Genomic DNA, 18,844 nt, shown 5'->3' with positions numbered 1-18,844 from the left:
GCTAGCAGGTCTTAATATAGGATTGTCAATAAAGGAGCTTCAAGGACTAAGTGGTTTTCTCATAGATTTCTCATAAAAAGCAATTTAAAGGCCAATGATATTTAACATTTTCTTTGCTGACTTTATCAGCTCTAATTTTACACTTTGAAATTAGCAGGTGCTCTGCAGATTGACGGGACAGCAATAACCCTAGAGACAAGGCAATCGTTAAGAGAGGTTGAAATGACTGAGCAAGCCAAATCTTTATTTTTTAATATGGAAAGATGCAAATAATCCATCTAGGAAGAAGGGAGCTAGCAGGCCATGCTTGGAAAATAGAGGATGAGAGTTGAGAGACTGGAAATTGTGTCTGGGTGGTGGGAAGGGATGAGACCAGTGTGAGTGCTGAAGTACGGTGTTGGAGCCAAAAGAGTAATGCTATGTGTAGGGGGAGTCCAGGAGCTGATGATTTTATGCTGTATATAGAACTGCTAAGAACATTCAGAGTGCGGCGCACAGCTTTGCCGTCTGCCTTCATCAAAAAGCTTAAAAATGGCTAAAGTACATATAACCATCTAACACTAATAAGTACCTGCAGCATCTGAATTAGTGCTGAGGAGTTCTTTGTTGAATTCACGAATTCTGTCTGCATAGTTTATTCTTGATCCAGTCTTCTTTACATGGATGTCCCCGTAGCACGTACAAAGTAGCCAAAACCAAAGCAATAGGCTTAAGCTTCATAAACAGGAGGTCAGAGAAGACGACTTAGTATTTCCTGATGACTTTAAATGTCATATCTATAGTGGACTGTGACAAATGAATAATTTGGAGCAAAGCAGTGCGGTGTGTTCCAGAGTTCTAGAGGATTAGAAATCATTCTAATTTGGTATATTTTGGAAAGTTTTAAAAATAATTTCTTTTTATGTTCACCTGTATTGAGCCACCCCAGAGCTATGTGTCATGTGGCAATTAGATTAAGATCACCTACCTGTAAACAGACCAATAGCTAAAAAAGAAGTATGAAATTTGAAACCAGTTGTTAAAAAATATTTTAAGTCATCATATTGATACTTGCATAGTTAGCATAGTTGTATAAAATACATAAACCCTGTAAAGATCTGTCATTAAGTGGTAAGAGTATTGCAGATGGCCTCAGATGCAAACATTTTGTGCTTTTTATCTGTTAAAAATACACACATTTTATTTTATATTATCAGCACTTTTTTATGTACAAGTCACTAAGACCATTTACCTAATTTGAAATTGCCTTTCATGTTTCTGTGGAGCTCTATATAAGGTTGCTTTGAAACAAATTTCCTTGAAAACTGTTTATTTTTCCTATATTTTAATTACATCTGTCTTTTACTGTGAGAAAAAAATACAGGTATTAGACAAATGAAGCAGAGGAAGTTTTTTGCTCAGTAGTAATTTTCTTCTCGTTTGCAGTGTCAAAGTTGTTCCCCATTAATTTAATCATGACTATATATGAGAATGCTGTTTTTTCCTAATGTGCATGAAATATCCCAGTTGTTCTTTCTTGCAGTTTTATGACCCTTTCACATTTCTAACATTCACCTTGATTTGAATTCACATTCACAGAGACCTTTTTGTCTTAAAATAATATGATTCAGTAGAAATGCATAATCAGTTGATGCACCTAAACTCTGTGGAACAATATTACGCTTAGAAAATACATTCTTCTACTTTGCACTAGACTGAATTTCAGTAAATACACTCCCTTGCACCTCTTACATCCTATTAGAGAAATATTGCAGCTGCACTTACAAGAAAATCAGAGATGCCAGGTGCTTATGTTGAAGACAGCTAGAGGAAAAGTGTCTTCCCTTTGTCAACTGGAGCCTTAATTAAACTTGGAAATGTTCATTGAGAGTGTATCTGTCTGTATTAATACCTCAATTAGGAATTGGTGATACTCAGTATTACTATAGTAAAATATACCATACTGTGTGTTCCACAGTCTTGTATACTGTTCAGTTGTTAACACTCTCCCTGGCTGTTTTTGACCTGAGCCAACCATAATTCTCCCAGACGGTGCCTGGACATAATGCAGGGAGTAGCACAGTGCATAGGTAGCATGGAGACTTCCTTCAGAAGGAAAGGATATAAGCCATGATCTGTCGGTGTCTTCTCCCAAGCAGCAAGTGACAGGGCAAGAGGAAATGGCCTCAAGTTGTGACAGGGGAGGTTTAGATTGGATATTAGGAAAAAATTCTTTACCGAAAGGGTTATCAGGCATTGTAACAGGCTGCCCAGGGAAGTGGTTGAGTCGCCATCCTTGGATGTATTTAAAAGATGTGTATATGTGATACTTAGGAACACAGTTTAGTGGTGGACTTGGCACTGTTAGATTTACAGTTGGACTCAATGATCTCAAAGGTCTTTTCCAACCTTAATGATTCTATGGTTCATTTGCTCCTAAGCTCCTAAAATCAAGGAAAAGGTCTTTGTCCCATTTGATTTATAGTATGAAAAGGAGTCTTGGATTCTGCCTCCCAACTGATTCCTTCCATATGCATGGTGTTTTTCCTACCTCCTTCAGTGTTTTCAAATGATCTGGTTTTGTTGTTTGTGGCCAAAAGCATCCAGACACGTGAGTCACAGCGAAGAGATCACTGGCACCAAACTGTGTTTTGTGCTGCTGCCACACATTCTACCTGAGGCTCACTGGTGCTTTCATTCTTCCAGTTGTGTCTTTCTGTAACTCACCTGCAAAAAGTAATAATATCTTTTAAAATAAAAAAGAAGTGGATGTCTCTTACTTCATCCTTGTTCTTTTGTCATACATAAGTCCTCCCTTTGAATTCTGATTATACTATGTGGTAAATATTATTATACTTTGCTTATGCATTCATATTTACCTTGACTCTTGTTTGCTACACCATACCTTTGGCCTTTAGTCTATGTTTTTACTCACAATCGGCACCTCAGCAAGAAGCACAGAAGATATAACAAGTGACATTTATGTACATAAGAAATGTAGGTATAGAGAATTTTATTTTATACAAATCAGTGAACAGACTTCTGGAATGAGCTGTCAAAATAAATGTGTTTTTCTATGAAATGGGTAGGACAAAGTGTCTTAGTTACAAGAGATTAAATAAATTATCTGGAGGAAAAGGCAATCTGCTGTATAAATATTTGAAGTTTTGAAACTGAAGCCTTTACATTGATCTGCACTTAGAGGCCTGGCCTTATTTTGTAGCAGATAATATTATGTCAAAGCAATGTTTAGTTCTACTCAACAGCTGTTGTAGTCATAATAAATTGTGTCAGATTTAATCTTGAATATATTCAACAAGAGCACCCAGTTGTGCTGACAAACCTAAAATCATTTTCAGTTAAATATGTTCTATCACAAATCATTTGGGCACATTGCCTCTCTGAAGAATCACAAAGTCAGTGTGCAAGCTCAGATTTATAATTCCCGTTGCCTGTTGAATTCCTGTATAATATCCAAACATGCCAGCAGTAGGCTCAATAGGTTTCCTACTGGAACGTTGCAGTAGCAGAGGTAGGCAATTTGAAACATTTTCTCAAGGGTATTACTTTCACAATCATTTTAATTGCTCATGCCTGATCCACTGCTTGCGTATTCATTTGTATTTGTTCAAAAGGAATGCAATTTAATTTTTAAATACCCTCAAATCACTGCAGTACTCATTTTACACGGTGAAAGAACAGGACAATAAAGTGAATAATCAAGTTCTTGGAGTTTCGTAAGGAAAACTGAAATTTTGCTTGGAGAAGAAACAATAAAAGTAAAGGTTCAGTTGTAGAATACTTCAAAGAGTGTCCTATAAATCCCAGGTCAAACACAATGTACAGAAAGGCCACTGTGTTAATTGCAGTAATGCTGTAATGAGTAGATGACATAAAGATCGGGAGAGCAGGGTGTGAGAACCTAGTTTAACTGGAGAAGAGTAGACAGCTGTAGTCAGTGCAACAAAATCAGCTCTTCTGGAGAGCACTTAATCACAGGAAACACGCTGGAATGCTCTCAGGTACTCTCAAGAGAAGCCTTTCTCCTTCCCCTTACTCATAGGAAGCTATATGTGCCAAAAAGTGGGATGGAAGAAACACTTCTCCCTTTTTCCAACTAAACCCCTAGCGCTTAAGGTGCTCATTTAAAATGTAGGAAAGTTCAGTTTATTTTTCTAAGAAAGTCTGAGTACTTGTCATGCTTCCCTGCTATATGCCTTAACCACTTTCTGGGTAGTTTGGAGTTAGTTTGTATAAATAATTATGCAAAAGCAATTCTTCTGTAACCTGATGATTGAGGAAAATTCTTAGCATAGACTGGTTTAAGTAACTTCAAGAAGCATTTGTAAGGCAGCTGCTGCTTTACAGCCTTAACTCCTTGTGGACTTGATAACATTGTGTTTCACATGGGTAGGCATAGCTGAGGAAGTGCTCTTTTCAAGGTAATTTAATGCTGATCACTGTGAACTTTTTGATCAGTCTGGCATCTGGGAAGTACTTTCTCAGCTGATGTCCATTTACTGAGATGCTTTGTGTAAGCACCATTTGGATTTCTAAGGCTGTATTCTTACAGCTCTTTGTAGGTCACTGGTGATGACAATGGGGCTTGCAGGCAGCTAGTTTTTACTCCTTCAAGATTCTTCTCAGTTAGAGCCTGGTCCTGAATGCGGTAAAAATAAGGAGGGAGCCAGAATCATTCTGCTGTGGTTAATATGATCTCTCATGTTTGCTTGAGGGGGACAATCTAGCACATTTCAAGGAACAGATTTTCCTTAAGTTTCATTTCTGCCACCTCTTCACAAAGGAAAGGAGAAGAGAGTTTGATAGCGTGCTGCCAGTTAATTAAATTTTGGGCATTCAGGCTAGAAATGACACAGTACTTTGTTACGTATTTTGAGTGAAATCAGAAATCCAGGAGTAGGAGCCTCGGTTCCTATACAGTACATAAACTCAGCATGGCAATCCATGAAGTCTTCTGTATGCAGTCTACAGCTGTCTATTAGAAAGAGTTCCAAAGCAGGGAGAAGCTAAGATATCGAACTCAAAGCTACAGGAAGATCCCACAGGTTACTTAGCAAATTTGTGGCCAGGTATGTTCTCGTTGGGTTAGATGCCTAGCATAACTCTTTCCAAGAATTGTACAGGGTATTTGAGAGAAACTAGGTGAGCATTCAGAGCTTTCATCTCCTAAATCTGCTTCAAAGGACTATTATGTTTATTATAAACTGTTTTTTAACTAGTTGGACTGATGCTTTAGCCTTCTTAGGAGAGGCATTTGTATTTCCATTCAACAAGGTTATCGGAATGGTTCACTAGCTTCCTTAGGAAAGTGCTATGTTTAAGTGTCCTAAGAAGTTCAGCATCTCTGGATTTCATAAGAGCACATGGTGTAACTATTATCCGGGTGTAGACTACTGGTATTTCATAATAAATTATTAAGGTGTCATCACTCAACTCTACATAGTACCCATATTGTTATTCTCTTGTTTTTATTTACCAGGTTTCTTGTCTATATCTACATAACTATTCCAAGCTACCTAATCTGATGAAGTTGAACTTCATTCTTCAAGTGTGATTTACTCAATGCAGCCTAAAGTCATGATGAAAAAGAAGAACATATCTGCAAGCAAAGCTTCCTTGATCCTCTTTCTGTGCCAAATAGTTTCTGCATTGGATGTACCTCTTGACTGTAAGTATTAATATGCTAAATAAGTGCAGAATGACAGAAGATTAGTTAAATAATATCTGTATAGGAAGATGAAGATAACTCCAACATGGAGTGTGTTTAATCGCTTAAATCAGGACATTGTGATTATGAATATTTACACTAATTTAGTGAAGATTTTCAAAAACTGTGCATATAAAATGACTTGCATTTTTCACTAGAGAAGGGTTAGCATAGGATTCTCACAAATATTCACACTTCAGTGTGCCTTTATTAAACACTTGATGAAAATGAAGAAGGGCAGAGAAGCCCCAGTTTAATGCTAATTAAGAACATATTGACAATATGCTGAAAACCCTAGTTCAATTCCTAGTTGCTGTAAACAGTCACCCTTATCTTCATAATAGAAGTTTCCAGGAGCTGATATGAGGTCTAGTAAAAGATTCATATATCTAAAATTCAGACACTGGAAGCATCTTACTTTTTGATCTAGAAGAGTAAGTTAGGCTCTTAGATTTCCTAAGCAGTGCCTAAAAACAGTTAAGTGCCTAACTTTAAGTTAAAAGCATGTGTGCTGAGCCGGGAACTCTAGCATTAACCAGTGAGGAAACATCTAGAAGAGGGGAAACCCCAAGACTGTGTTAGTGAGGAACCTTGAAGGTAACGCTCCATGCTGAAAGGGAAGCAGTGGTAGCTGCTGCATTTTATAGCCTTAATAGTTAGTTATGAATTTATTCATGCTTCAGGTTGTTATTTTCTTAAGATAAGCATGATCACATTTTCAGAATTCAGTGAACTGTGTTGCACTCACAGTGACTATTCATTTGTTAAACTAATTGCCAGAGAAGAGAACATTAGGGCTGGTGTTAAATTGATGGATTAGTACATGAGTAAATTTGCCTATGATTCTAATCTGCATGGCTTTCTTAACCCGCATGTTTTTGTTACCTTCCTACCTTCCGTAAATGCATGTTTTTCTTTAAAAACTATTGACATAAATTGCAACTGCTTTGATGGTTTTTACCCCGTGCATATTTACAAGCCTCTCAAACCAATGACCTGTATTTCTGTAACAAGATCAATATATCTGAATCACATCAGGCGTTTTGTGCTGTGAGTGCCTTTAGAGCAATAAACTGTGGCTTAAACAGCACTTTAAAAATTTGATGAATGAATGTCTTATCTTCTAAACTTGATTTTTCTTCCTAAATATTCTTGCAGGCTAGAAATAGTGTTTTAAACCCATCTTGTAGTTTAGAAACTAATGTAAATTGTGCATCACTTTAATATTTTTCGTGTAGAGCAACACTTTAGGTTAAGTTAACCAAAAACACATCAATAGACAAAAATTAATAGCTCTTTTAGACGTATCATGTTAACTCTTCATTATCATATTCCCTATTACATAATGTTTAATAACATTGTTAGGTCTGATAAAGTAACATACTTGAATTTTTAGCCAAAAATCGTATTAACCAAAATTACGTATAATGATGTTATTGCTTTCATAAATAATGGTTAGAGTGGGCTCTGGGAGAGCACCACAAGGGAAGGACTTACATTTTCTGTGGGTCTTCCCTACATACCCACCACAGAGACCTGATGGTGAGAACGTACTTGGTTAATTGAACCTTGAAATTTCATGCAGATTAGCAATTCTATGCTCGTCAGTGTCTCAAAGTAGGTAAGGGATGACTGACAGCGTAGCTGACCAAAAGTAGCTGACTTTCTCTAAAACATTATTGATGAGGAGACATGTATGCAAAATACTTGAAGCAAGTAATGAAGATGTGACAACGAAGGTGATTTTTTTTGTTTAGTTATTTTTCAAACCAAAAGCGATTGCAAATCTGTTGAGTAGAATTAGGTGCTTTCGTCTTTGTAAGAGTAATTTTAGCCTGAAGCATTCTCTTTGTTCTTCCATATGATCGTATGGGTGGATTGATTTTGACTGCAGCATGAGGGGAATGCACTCCATTAATTCTGATTTGCTGTCTCCTCAGTATTAGTGTTTTGCGTCCTTGCAAGGCCAAAATCATGTACCACGGTTGCCCTTAAAAAGTCAACACTTCAGAAAAGTTTTTTGTACCATTAACTTTCAGATAAATGTAGTTATATCTGACACAGTGGAAATCACGGCTGGAATTTCAGGCGTCGCTGCATGGGTTACAGTGCTACGTGTTTTAAATATTTTCTTTTTAATGGTGACCAATGTCCTTGTCAGAGATACTTATCTTCCCTCTCAAAAAGTCTAATTTTCTTTTAACTAACAAATGTTTCTCTTTAATCTTCATTTGTCCATTCCACTGCTGATTCTGATGGGGGAATAAAAGCAAAACTTCTAGAAGAATGTAAGTTCCTGTCCACAAAAATTAGGCTGTGTGCTGCTGAAAATTAATACTGATTGTGTTGCTAATGGAATTTGCAGTCCAAAAATGTGTGATTCTGACATTTTGTTGATAATTTGTTTTGCTGTAGCTAGTTGTTTTGTGCATGCAGTGTTCAAGAAAATACTACTATATGTAAATCAGTGTTCTGAAACTTTGAACAAATTAATTGTTTGATTTTTGATTGTGTGCTATCTGAACATTAAAATCGTTACTCAATATCAGCATGAGCAATATTTCACTACTACTTTCAGGAGTAAATATATTTGATTAAAAAAAAAAATCATTGGTATATATGTACTTAGGTACTATTTTACACATCCAAGTTGGAGATAACTTTTGTATCCTTAAAAACCAGTAGATACAGTTATTTAAGTAGACCTAATTTTTTATGGGATCTCGTAAGTCAGCTGTAATGTTAAGTGCAGTGCATAGCAGAGGACTGGAGACTTCAGGTCTTTGATGTGCATCAGATGGAATATCCTGTATGTTGGGCAGTGTCCCTTTTCAGAGCATGCTTGCTTTTCCCAAGTATGCATCTGACATGTACTGACCCCAAAGAGCTGCCTCTGAGATGGAGGGCTCTATTCAACGCACCTTCCTAAAGAAATACGCAAAAAGTCATCATCATGTAAAAGTGTCACCTTCCTCTTTTAAGCACTCTACTCTCTGCAGTGAGGAAGAGGACCAAAACCTAGCTCTACATGGCCTATTCTGTTCTGCTTAGCTGCTATATTTCATTATGATTCCATGATCTGATTTTTTTTCCGATTTCTTGTGGGTACGGCTTTACAGATGGCTACCTCTTTCTGTGCAAGAGAACTTCGTGTATAATGGTAGGGAAGACTTAAAATAAAAATCCCAGTTTTACAATTTTAACTGTCTGGAGTGAGGCATGAGAACACAGCTAACTCTAATGATTGAAGTATTTTGCTTAAGTGGCTAGAAATGACCCCAAAGTACAAGCAAAGTGTATTGCTGGACAGACAATTTACAGCATTTAGGTAAGGATGTTCATGGGCATGTTATTAAACTGGTTCCTTTAGGTGACACTAAATTACAAACAGATGAACAGTGTTGAGGAAGACACCTTTCTCGCTATCTTAATACCATAAACAGGATTTTTTAAATGCAAAAATGGGGATAGGTAATGGTAACAGAATATAAATTACTTTAAATAGGTAGGCATCAACTACTTAAATTCTGGTTTGTGCTACTCGTTCTAGAGTACTTGATAAATCATGAATGTTAAGTGTTTGTTTCTCCTGGGGCTATTCACAAGATTAACTGTATTTTTGTTGGGTTTTTAAAGGAGAATCAGTACTAGACTTTTCCTACATGTTTACTCTATTTGGAAATGAATTACTTTTTTGGTCATTTTTTACAGTGTTTTACATCCAACGCATTTTTTACTCCTGAAAAGTAGCTCTTAAAAGCATGCTTTATAGATTAATTCAATATTGTGAGCACAATAAATGTGTGATAAGTTTACACCCATAGAGAAACTGGAAATACATAGAATGTTTAAAAATACAAAACAATGTATTTTTTTTTTTCCTTCTGTGTGGTGAAAAACATGTTGTGTGGGTCTGTGTCTCGCAATTCTTCATTCAGGATATGTTGGACTTAGAATTCAAGTGTCCTTTGGTTTTGTGAAAATGTGTTGAAATCTGATGTATAGAAACTATGTCCATTAAACTTTTTGGCCAAGATCTTAATCTGCTGTAAATCGGCATAGCTCAGTTGGAAGTTAGTATAGCTGCACTGATTTACAAGAATAGAGGGCTTCAGCCTCCTAATACAAAGAATACTTTAATCTCACTCTTCTCACAGTTATTTGATTGCTAATTGCAATTCTGCTTTCTCTGCTTACAAAACAGTTTCACTGATGATTTGAAAATATTGTTAAATTCCTCTCTGTTTCTTATATTCCATAATGAAGTATTGCAACCTCCTACAATAACTCAGCAATCTCCAAAAGATTACATTGTTGACCCTCGAGAGAATATTGTAATACAGTGTGAAGCAAAAGGAAAACCACCTCCTAGGTTAGTAGCATTTTGTTTTGCTTTTGTTGGCCTAACAACATAAGAAAACTATGAGAAAAAAAATGTAACTTTTGTAAATTAATGATTTATATGCATATGTTTGTGGTTCCACACGCAGAAACATGCACGCACTCCTGCCTTTGTAGTTTAAATAGCTACCAGATAGTGGCATAAATTTGACTCTTCTTATCCTTGACACTTAAAATTCTCTATAGTCATCAAGTAACTATATTCTTTTTTCTCCTCGGAGCTCTAACAATAAAATAATACTCAATTATTACAGGAGCAGATAGGCAGATGCCAATGGAAAGCATTTAATGCACGCCATAATATGAACTGGATCACATTCCAGATTTAGGCCTAGGGTCTAAGAAGAACAGATATTGAATAATTCAGAGTACACTAATAAATTCAAATTTAATGTTTTGTAAATCATTCCATTTTATAAGGCTCATCCTGAAGCATTTTGTTGGAAGTTCTATAATGTGTATCAGTTTTAACAATCAGTAGCCTTGATTTACCAAGCGTAGTTAATAGCCTTAAGTTTTGGTTTTGGCAGAAATATATATATATCGCTGTGTATATAGATCAGATTCCTGATCATCTTCCATTTTACGGCTCTGTTTCAGTACCTTGAAATATTTGAAAACAAACTCATTTCAAGATACTGAGTTACCTGCACTGGAAACAGCAGTAGCCATGATGCATTCTGGCATTACAGTAACTGCTTCTGATTTCAGAGACTATAAAGAGAAACGTGTATGTTTCTCTTCTCAGTAGTGTTATGCTATAGCTTACTGCAAGATCAGTATATAATTGCTCATTCAGACACACACAGAGCTCATTAAATGTACTTCTTCCGAGTAATTAGAGTTTTTTCTACATTATTCCTTCTGGTTGCCTTGGGATCATGGTCATTATCATGCCAGGCAGCAGAATGGAGAAGATGGAGATTATCTGTGATACTGTCACCCTTTCATAGAATCATAGAATCATTCAGATTGGAAAAGACCCTTCGGATCATCGAGTCCAACCATCAACCCTACTCTACAAAGTTCTCCCCTACACCATATCCCCCAGCACCATGTCTAAATGACTCTTAAACACATTCAGGGACGGTGACTCAACCACCTCCCTGGACAGCCTATTCCAGTGTCTGACCACTCTTACTGTGAAGAATTTCTTCCTAATGTCTAGTCTAAACCTACCCTGTTGCAGCTTGAAGCCATTCCCTCTTGTTCTATTGCTTCAGTCACAACAACCCCAGGCAACGCTACAGGCTTGGGGCAGAGTGGCTGGAAAGCTGCCCAGCAGAAAAGGACCTGGGAGTGTTGGTGGACAGCCGGCTTAACATGAGCCAGCAGTGTGCCCAGGTGGCCAAGAAGGCCAATGGCATCCTGGCTTGTATAAGCAATAGCGTGGCCAGCAGGAGTAGGGAAGTCATCGTGCCTCTGTACTCAGCACTGGTGAGGCCTCACCTCGAGTACTGTGTTCAGTTCTGGGCCCCTCACTACAGGAAGGACACTGAGCTGCTGGAGCATGTCCAGAGGAGAGCCACCAAGCTGGTGAGGGGTCTAGAGAGCAAGTCATATGAGGAGAGGCTGAGGGAACTGGGCATGATTAGTTTGGAGAAGAGGAGGCTGAGGGGGGACCTCATTGCCCTCTACAACTACCTGAAAGGAGGTTGTAGAGAGGTGGGTGTTGGACTCTTCTCCCAAGGGAATAATGACAGGACCAGAGGACATGGTCTGAAGTTGCGGCAGGGGAGGTTTAGATTAGGTATTAGGAAGAATTACTTTACTGAGAGAGTGGTCAGGCACTGGAACAGTGTGCCCAGGGAGGTGGTGGAGTCGCCATCCCTGGAGGTATTTAAGAAACGTGTAGACATGGCACTTCAGGGCATGCTCTAGTGCCCGAGATTGTTGGTTTGTGTCTGTTTGTGGATGGGTGTGGTGTGTGGTGTGTTGTGGTGGGTTTTTTTTTTGTTGTTTTTTTTTTTTGTGGTTGGCCTCGATGATCTCAAAGGTCCCTTCCAACCAAGAAGATTCTGTGATTCTGTAATTACCTGTGAGAAGAGACCAGCACCAACCTCTCTACAACGTCCTTTGAAGCAGTTGTAGAGAGTGATGAGGTCTCCCCTCAGTCTCTTCTTCCTCAAACTAAACAGCCCCAGCTCCCTCAATTGCTCTTCATAAGATCTATTCTCCAGGCCCTTCACCAGCTTCATTGCCCTTCTCTGCACTTGCTCCAGCACCTCGATATCTCTCTTGAATTGAGGTGCCCAAAACTGGACACAATACTCGAGGTGTGGCCTCACCAGTGCTGAGTACAGGGGCACAATCACCTCCCTACTTCTGCTGGTCACGCTATTTCTAATACAAGCCAGGATGCTGTTTGCTTTCTTGGCCACCTGGGCACACTGCCGGCTCATATTCAGCCACTTGTCAATTAGAACCCGCAGGTCCTTTTCTGCCAGGCAGCTTTCCAGCCACACTTCCCCAAGCCTGTAGTGATGCATGGGGTTGTTGTGGCCCAAGTGCAGGACCTGGCACTTGACCTTGTTGAACCTCATACCATTAACGTTGGCCCATCGATCCAATCTATCTAAGTCTCTCTGTAGAGCCTCGCTATCCTCATGCAGATCAACACTGTGTTCTGTTAATGGTAGGAGTGCTGTAAAGCTGCTGTGTTTACCAACATTTTAATTTAGGAGGCACAATGCCGTTCTCAAGAGTCTGGGTGTTGACCCAGAGGATCAGATGATTACTGTGGACTTTGGGACAACTATGCTGCTTCTGCAAATGTTTCTCTTGAAAACCTTTTTTGGGCTGGATAGACCTGAGAGACTTAAGAGCACTGTCTGTGAGACTGACGTATCTGAGTCATGTGTCAGGGCTTTGCTGTATGGCCTCACCTTTCCCATCAAACCATTGTCTCACTTTGTTCCCCTGCTACAGAAAAAGTGACAGGATTTAAGTGCAGAATTTTCTAATGAATTTTATAAGCTTGTGTTTAGTTTTGCTTATTTTTAAAGATACGATGTCCAAATAATTTATTTCAATAATTAGTCTGGTCCATCAGTTTTGATGACCTGCAAATGCATATTGGAGCTTGAGCTGCTTCACAGCTCTGAAATTGAAGATGAACTTTGTCAGCCTGGCATGTGAATTGTTGTTAAAACAGGGTAACTTCTTATTGGTGAGAGCAGGTAGCATAAAGTTTTATGGATGTGCTGCTACCTATAGCTTGAGTAGCAAAGATTGTGACTATAACGTATGTCAAATTCAGGGTGTTGTACCACATTTGTCACCTCTCATTTGAAGCTACGTTACAGTTCCCTGCATCCTTCAATGTTACTGGTAGCAGAGGACTACAGGGACCCCGTATTCTCCAGGTTCACCTGCAGGGTCATAAGAAAGATGTTCAGTATTGGTTCACTATGCACACTAGTCCTCCCAAAACCACTGCAGTGTGGTGGAGTGCTGCTGGTCAAGTCCACTTCTGCTGTGCCCCACCACAAAGTGCAAATAGCGTGTCCAGTCTTTCCTGCAGAAGGTCAGCACACGATTGACACCTACTCGACTGCAGAAGGTCGTCACACAATTTTGAGTCACTTAAAATTTGAGCTTTTCTAGTAGCATATATGTTTATATTTTGAGGAAGCATTCTAAACAGTAAGTATATATAGTGTTTGTGTTTAATATTAGGAAGCTGAAATGTAACGGTTAGGGAAACTGCTGTTCACAGCATTTGAACCTGTGAGTGCTCAGCACTTCACAGGCATTGGTCTAGCTCTCTGTAACTATATTTTGGCCATTAACAAAGCATAAGTAAGAAACTGGTGTTTATGGCAGTATAAGTGGCAGACTGTGAATCTCTGCTTTTTTACCTTATTTCGCATGAGTGCTAATAGTCTTAGTTTTTAGCAACTGCTTTTCAAAACATCTATTGCTTTGACCAACACCAGTATAAATTTACTAATTATGGGCTATCAGACTGCAAAATTTCATTTAAAGGATCATGGTTGTTTGCGTTAAAGTAGTGAAAAGAAATCAAACTCACCACATGGTCTTTAATTCACTTGCACAACTTTAAAATGGCCAAACCAATTAAAAGAAATAGTCTCCTACTGGGACCTGAGATGACACATTTCAGCCCAGAGCAAGTTTTTAAAGGCAGGTTTATAAACCCTTTCAACAATAGGTTTTGTAATGGAAATGCTAATGCAGCTTTAGCAATATCAGTTCTTGCAGATGTTACTGTATCATTTTAAGTAAAAAGAAAATAATTTCTTTTCCATATAAGATTAACTTCAGAATCTTTTAATGGTTTTCTTTTTTTTACAATATTGACTTTGAAATGGCTCCTGTTAACAATTTCAGCCAAGCTTTTTATCTTAAAGTATTGCCAGATTTCTTACATTAAAAAGTGCTCTATTACTTTATTAGTTAATTTACTTTGGGAACAAGTCTTACTTATCTGCTAAAGAAAAAATGCCACGTATTATTGAAAATTACTTTTTAATTTTTTTTTCTCCATACAATCTACAAAAGGCAACTGAAGAAGAAACTATTTTTTTTGGTTTTATTATTTTAGCTTCTCCTGGACACGCAATGGAACTCATTTTGATATAGATAAAGATGCACTGGTAACAATGAAACCAAATTCAGGGACCCTTGTTATAAATATTATGAATGGTGGGAAGGCAGAAGCATATGAAGGCGTATACCAGTGTACAGCAAGGAATGAACGAGGAGCAGCCATTTCCAACAATATTGTTATAAGGCCTTCTAGTAAGTGAAGCTCTTAATGTTCATAAAATGTGAAACACTTCAGTTCGTTTATTATTTTATGAATGTTTAGCTTTTTTTTTTTTTCCTGTCTTAAAAATGTAATCATCAAAGCGATCATGTTAGAAGGTATTATATAGTTTCTGATCTTCAGATTTAATAATGTAACTTTTGTTCTCTCCAATATTCCTTAGAAAATTTATCAACCAAAATGCTTTCCTGATATTTTTTGGTACCTCTGGATAACGTGTTTAAAATTGGGTTGTATATATGACACTACAATTAGAACAAAATGTTCAAATCCTTAATTCACATCATTGTTGAGGACAATTTTTACTCTCTTTCTGATGCATGTGTTCCATAGTTTTTATAATATCTTCAATACAGAGCAGACTGGGACCAAAAAGAAGGTAACAGTAAAAAATTTTGATTAATAGCTGGCTGTTTCTATGGCTTTTTATGTGGTATTTGTCTCAGATCAGTTTTTCAGGCTTCTCACCTTAAATGTTCTGTTCTCACATGTTGTAATAAAACCATGTGTGTTTAATACTATTTCAGGAAGGTCTACCTTTTTTCTAATTTAGTGCATCACTTTCTCTTTTTTTGCATTATCTTAGTTAAAACCTTCCAAGACACTGTTATAGAACCTTTAGTGAGTAGCCACAATAATTTGAATCACTTGATTATACTTTCAGTAAATCATTGCTATAAAAAAAGATTTAAAGAAAACCTACTTTTCTCCTAAGAAAACATAAAAAGAAGAGCAAAAATTAACATGTAGTAAACATGTTAGAACTTAACATTCTGAGGCATGTATTTCTTCTGGTTTTCTGGAATGTTATGGACATTTCTTCCTTAAATTCTGGAATTTTTGTCAATCCATAATTTGTGTGTGCGTTAAAATTGCTTTCTGTAGGATCCCCTTTGTGGACGAAAGAAAAACTAGAACCAAATCAGGTTCGAGAAGGTGATTCACTAGTACTACACTGCAGACCTCCTGTTGGCTTACCACCACCTATAATATTTTGGATGGATAATGGTGAGTTTGGTGTTTATGCAGAATTAGTTTTCTTTTTGCAGTTTTTCTACATAGTTGATCATTGCTTACCAAGATCACAGATGGTGGTTTCCCTCTGTGTTAAAATTCAAAGAATTTCCATTTCTGTAGGAACAAACAAAAAGCAGACATGCAGTACGAAAGCATGAAGCCAAAAGCAGCTGGAGATCTTAATGTAAGTTGTAGATTAACACACTGGGAAAGAATGGGAAGGTGAGGGAGCTCAAGAGGAAACTTAGAAAAGTCTATTTATTTACAAATCTGCGAACAGTGTAATAGAATGAATGGGGAGGCTGCAGATCATAATAATGGAGTGTGTATTATAACTGCGATATAAATGTTTTCTTGTTTTCCCTTAGCTTTCCAAAGGCTGCCTCAAAGTGAAAGAGTTTCCCAAGGTCTAAATGGAGACCTTTATTTTTCTAATGTACAACCAGAAGATACCCGGGAGGACTATATCTGCTATGCAAGATTTAATCATACGCAAACTATACAGCAGAAACAACCCATTTCTGTAAAGGTCTTTTCAAGTAGGTATTGCATTACCTAATTACATACTTACGTAGTATTTATCCAGAATTCTCAAGTTATTTGCCAAAGTTAAGTAGTGTTACGCTAGGGAATTTTGTCATTTTAATTCTGAGTAAGAAATGGCAGTACTGTATAAACTTAAACTGTAATCCTCAGTATTCCTGACATACAATTCATCTTAAAAGCTCTCATTTTTTCCCTTTATCAGGCTTTGTCTTTTGAAAAAATGTTGTGAAGCTTTGAAATATTGAAAAAATAACAGTTTTCAAATGGTTTTCATGACCAAGAATATCAAGTTATTATGATTACTGTAACTATTGAAACAAATTAATCAATCATTTGATTAACTCACCGCGGCCATATCATCACCTTTTGATTCCCAGTACTTTGATTTATCCCTCTTGTATGCATTCTTCATGATATTCTGTTTATTTCAGTGGATTCATTGAATGACACTATAGCTGCTAATTTGAGTGACACTGATATTTATGGTGGTGAGTTACACTGGTTCCCACTGATACTCCCTGTTGCACAGTAGCATTTAGTTAACTAACTTCACCTCCATGGCTACTTAACCTTTTGCTTCCTTTTCAGTTTCTAATAAAGGTATCTACTAGTGCTGGTGATAATACATGCTTTAGAGAGGACTGCACAGTGTGATCTTTTCAAATATTTAATGTTTCAATGTTATTGTAACATATGGCTCATAAAAAATACAAACTCTTAGAATAAATGAGTCCTTTCACACTGGGACAGATTTTAAAAATTGTCTATTTGATTTCTTCTATACTGTATTGCTTGTTTATATTTTTCCTCCAATTTAACTAGTAGTTTGATATTTTCATTATCACTAGGACTATTCAGTATCACATGCTGCGTAATAAGTAACAACAATTAAGCATTTAACAGCGGCACTTCACATTTAATAGTTTCCTCAATGTACCATGCATTTTTAACATATTTAATATAAAACTGGAATTACTTAAAAACTAAACACTTTAATACTATCTGTTTAAATAACTTTGTAGGGGAAAGATGAGTTTTGTTTGTCGGTGTTTAAGCTGATCTTTACATTAATCTGTGTTGAATGGTCTTTTGTATATTGTGAATTAATACTCCCGTACAGGTATATGTGTGTTTAGCGAGGCTGACTTTGGAGCAACACTGATACCATAACACTTGAAGTTCTAGACTCTCCACACTTCAGGTTCTAGACTCTCCACTTGATGTTGTATGAGATAGAAAATATATGATATTTCTTCTAGTTTTGTCTTTTTCCTTGTCAAATGAGGCTTTGTACATACTAAACTGTAACTTATGGGAAGATAAAATAACAAAAGAGCACAGAATATTTTAATTCTCTGCATAAAAATAAGATGCCATTCAGAAGCAAACAAGAAATATGTACCTGAACACAGAATGATATATTAGCTACAGTTAGTGAGGAAAACTCCATTTGGTTGGCTCACAACTCAGAAATACCAGAGGTAATTTTTCTGAATTTTCATAGTCTAGGAAAATGAGTCGGCAGTCCTTAGCAGCACCTAAACTGGGTAGATTGGTTATTGCCTGTGACTATCAGCTGCGTTGTTGACTCTAGACCACCCTTTTCTCCCACCTTTAGTGGTTTTTAGGGAATTCATAGCACATACTGTAGTAAAATGAAGTGTTCTGTTTATGTTAATCTATCAGTAAATCCTGTACCCTAATAAACAAGAGTTCATTATGTTTCTGCTCACATTTTTAAAAAATACTGTAATTTACTGGTTCAGACTGCTACTGCACTTTAGAGCAATTCAATCCTATATTTTAAAATTGCTAGAAAACAACATTAGAGTATTTACAGAAAGCACTCTATTATTACAGAAAGCACTCTTATTCTGACTTCCATGAAGGCACATGAAATACCATAATACTTCAAAAGCCAACAGAATATAATGTCAGAAATGGGTCTTACATTTATAGCTGTCTGTTTACTGTTGTTATTTCTTGTGGGTTAATCAATGGTTCTTTATTACCAGACTGGGAAACAGCTTGAATTAAAGTTAAATATATAGTAAGAAGAGAATGCAAGGCTTCTAGACGTCTCACATTGTCTAGAAAATATTGAACAAAGCATATTGCAAAGTGGAGTGTACCTTTTATCCCCTTGGTTTATAATTCTGAATACAATAACTTTGCTTTATTTGTGTTTTGATGGAAGCCCAGAAATTTTTGCTAACTTTCAGTCTTGCACTATGACTCACATCAGTGACTTCTGACTCCCCATAATAGTTCTGCTGAAGTAAGTAGGATTAAGGCTTAACAAACATCTATCAGGCTGCATCGTTGCCTATGTTAAAACTATGTATCGATTGCTCCCATCTTTAATAATAACACTTTTCATG

The 18,844-nt window shown here is 37.0% G+C and overlaps 1 protein-coding gene across 33 annotated transcripts in view; it reads left to right on the top strand.

The window, feature by feature from the left end:
* Positions 1-5,562: 5,562 nt before the first annotated feature.
* Positions 5,563-18,844, top strand: part of NRCAM (neuronal cell adhesion molecule) — a 71,437-nt gene continuing 58,155 nt past the window's right edge. For 12 of the 33 annotated variants that reach the window (XM_074165588.1, XM_074165585.1, XM_074165514.1 and 9 more), the window contains exons 1-6: positions 5,563-5,668; positions 7,978-7,995; positions 9,974-10,079; positions 14,676-14,872; positions 15,786-15,908; positions 16,286-16,456. In XM_074165588.1, coding sequence (XP_074021689.1) covers positions 5,563-5,668; positions 7,978-7,995; positions 9,974-10,079; positions 14,676-14,872; positions 15,786-15,908; positions 16,286-16,456 — 721 coding nt within the window. Of the gene's footprint in view, positions 5,669-7,977; positions 7,996-9,973; positions 10,080-14,675; positions 14,873-15,785; positions 15,909-16,285; positions 16,457-16,894; positions 16,952-18,844 lie in introns of those variants that run through there. The other 21 variants (XM_074165560.1, XM_074165556.1, XM_074165544.1 and 18 more) reach the window with 6 other exon arrangements.

This window comes from Numenius arquata, chromosome 2 (assembly GCF_964106895.1).
Source record: "Numenius arquata chromosome 2, bNumArq3.hap1.1, whole genome shotgun sequence".
NCBI classification, from domain to species: Eukaryota; Metazoa; Chordata; class Aves; order Charadriiformes; family Scolopacidae; genus Numenius; species Numenius arquata.
Note: the sequence above shows the minus strand (reverse complement) of the source record. Positions and strands in the feature narration are given on the sequence as shown.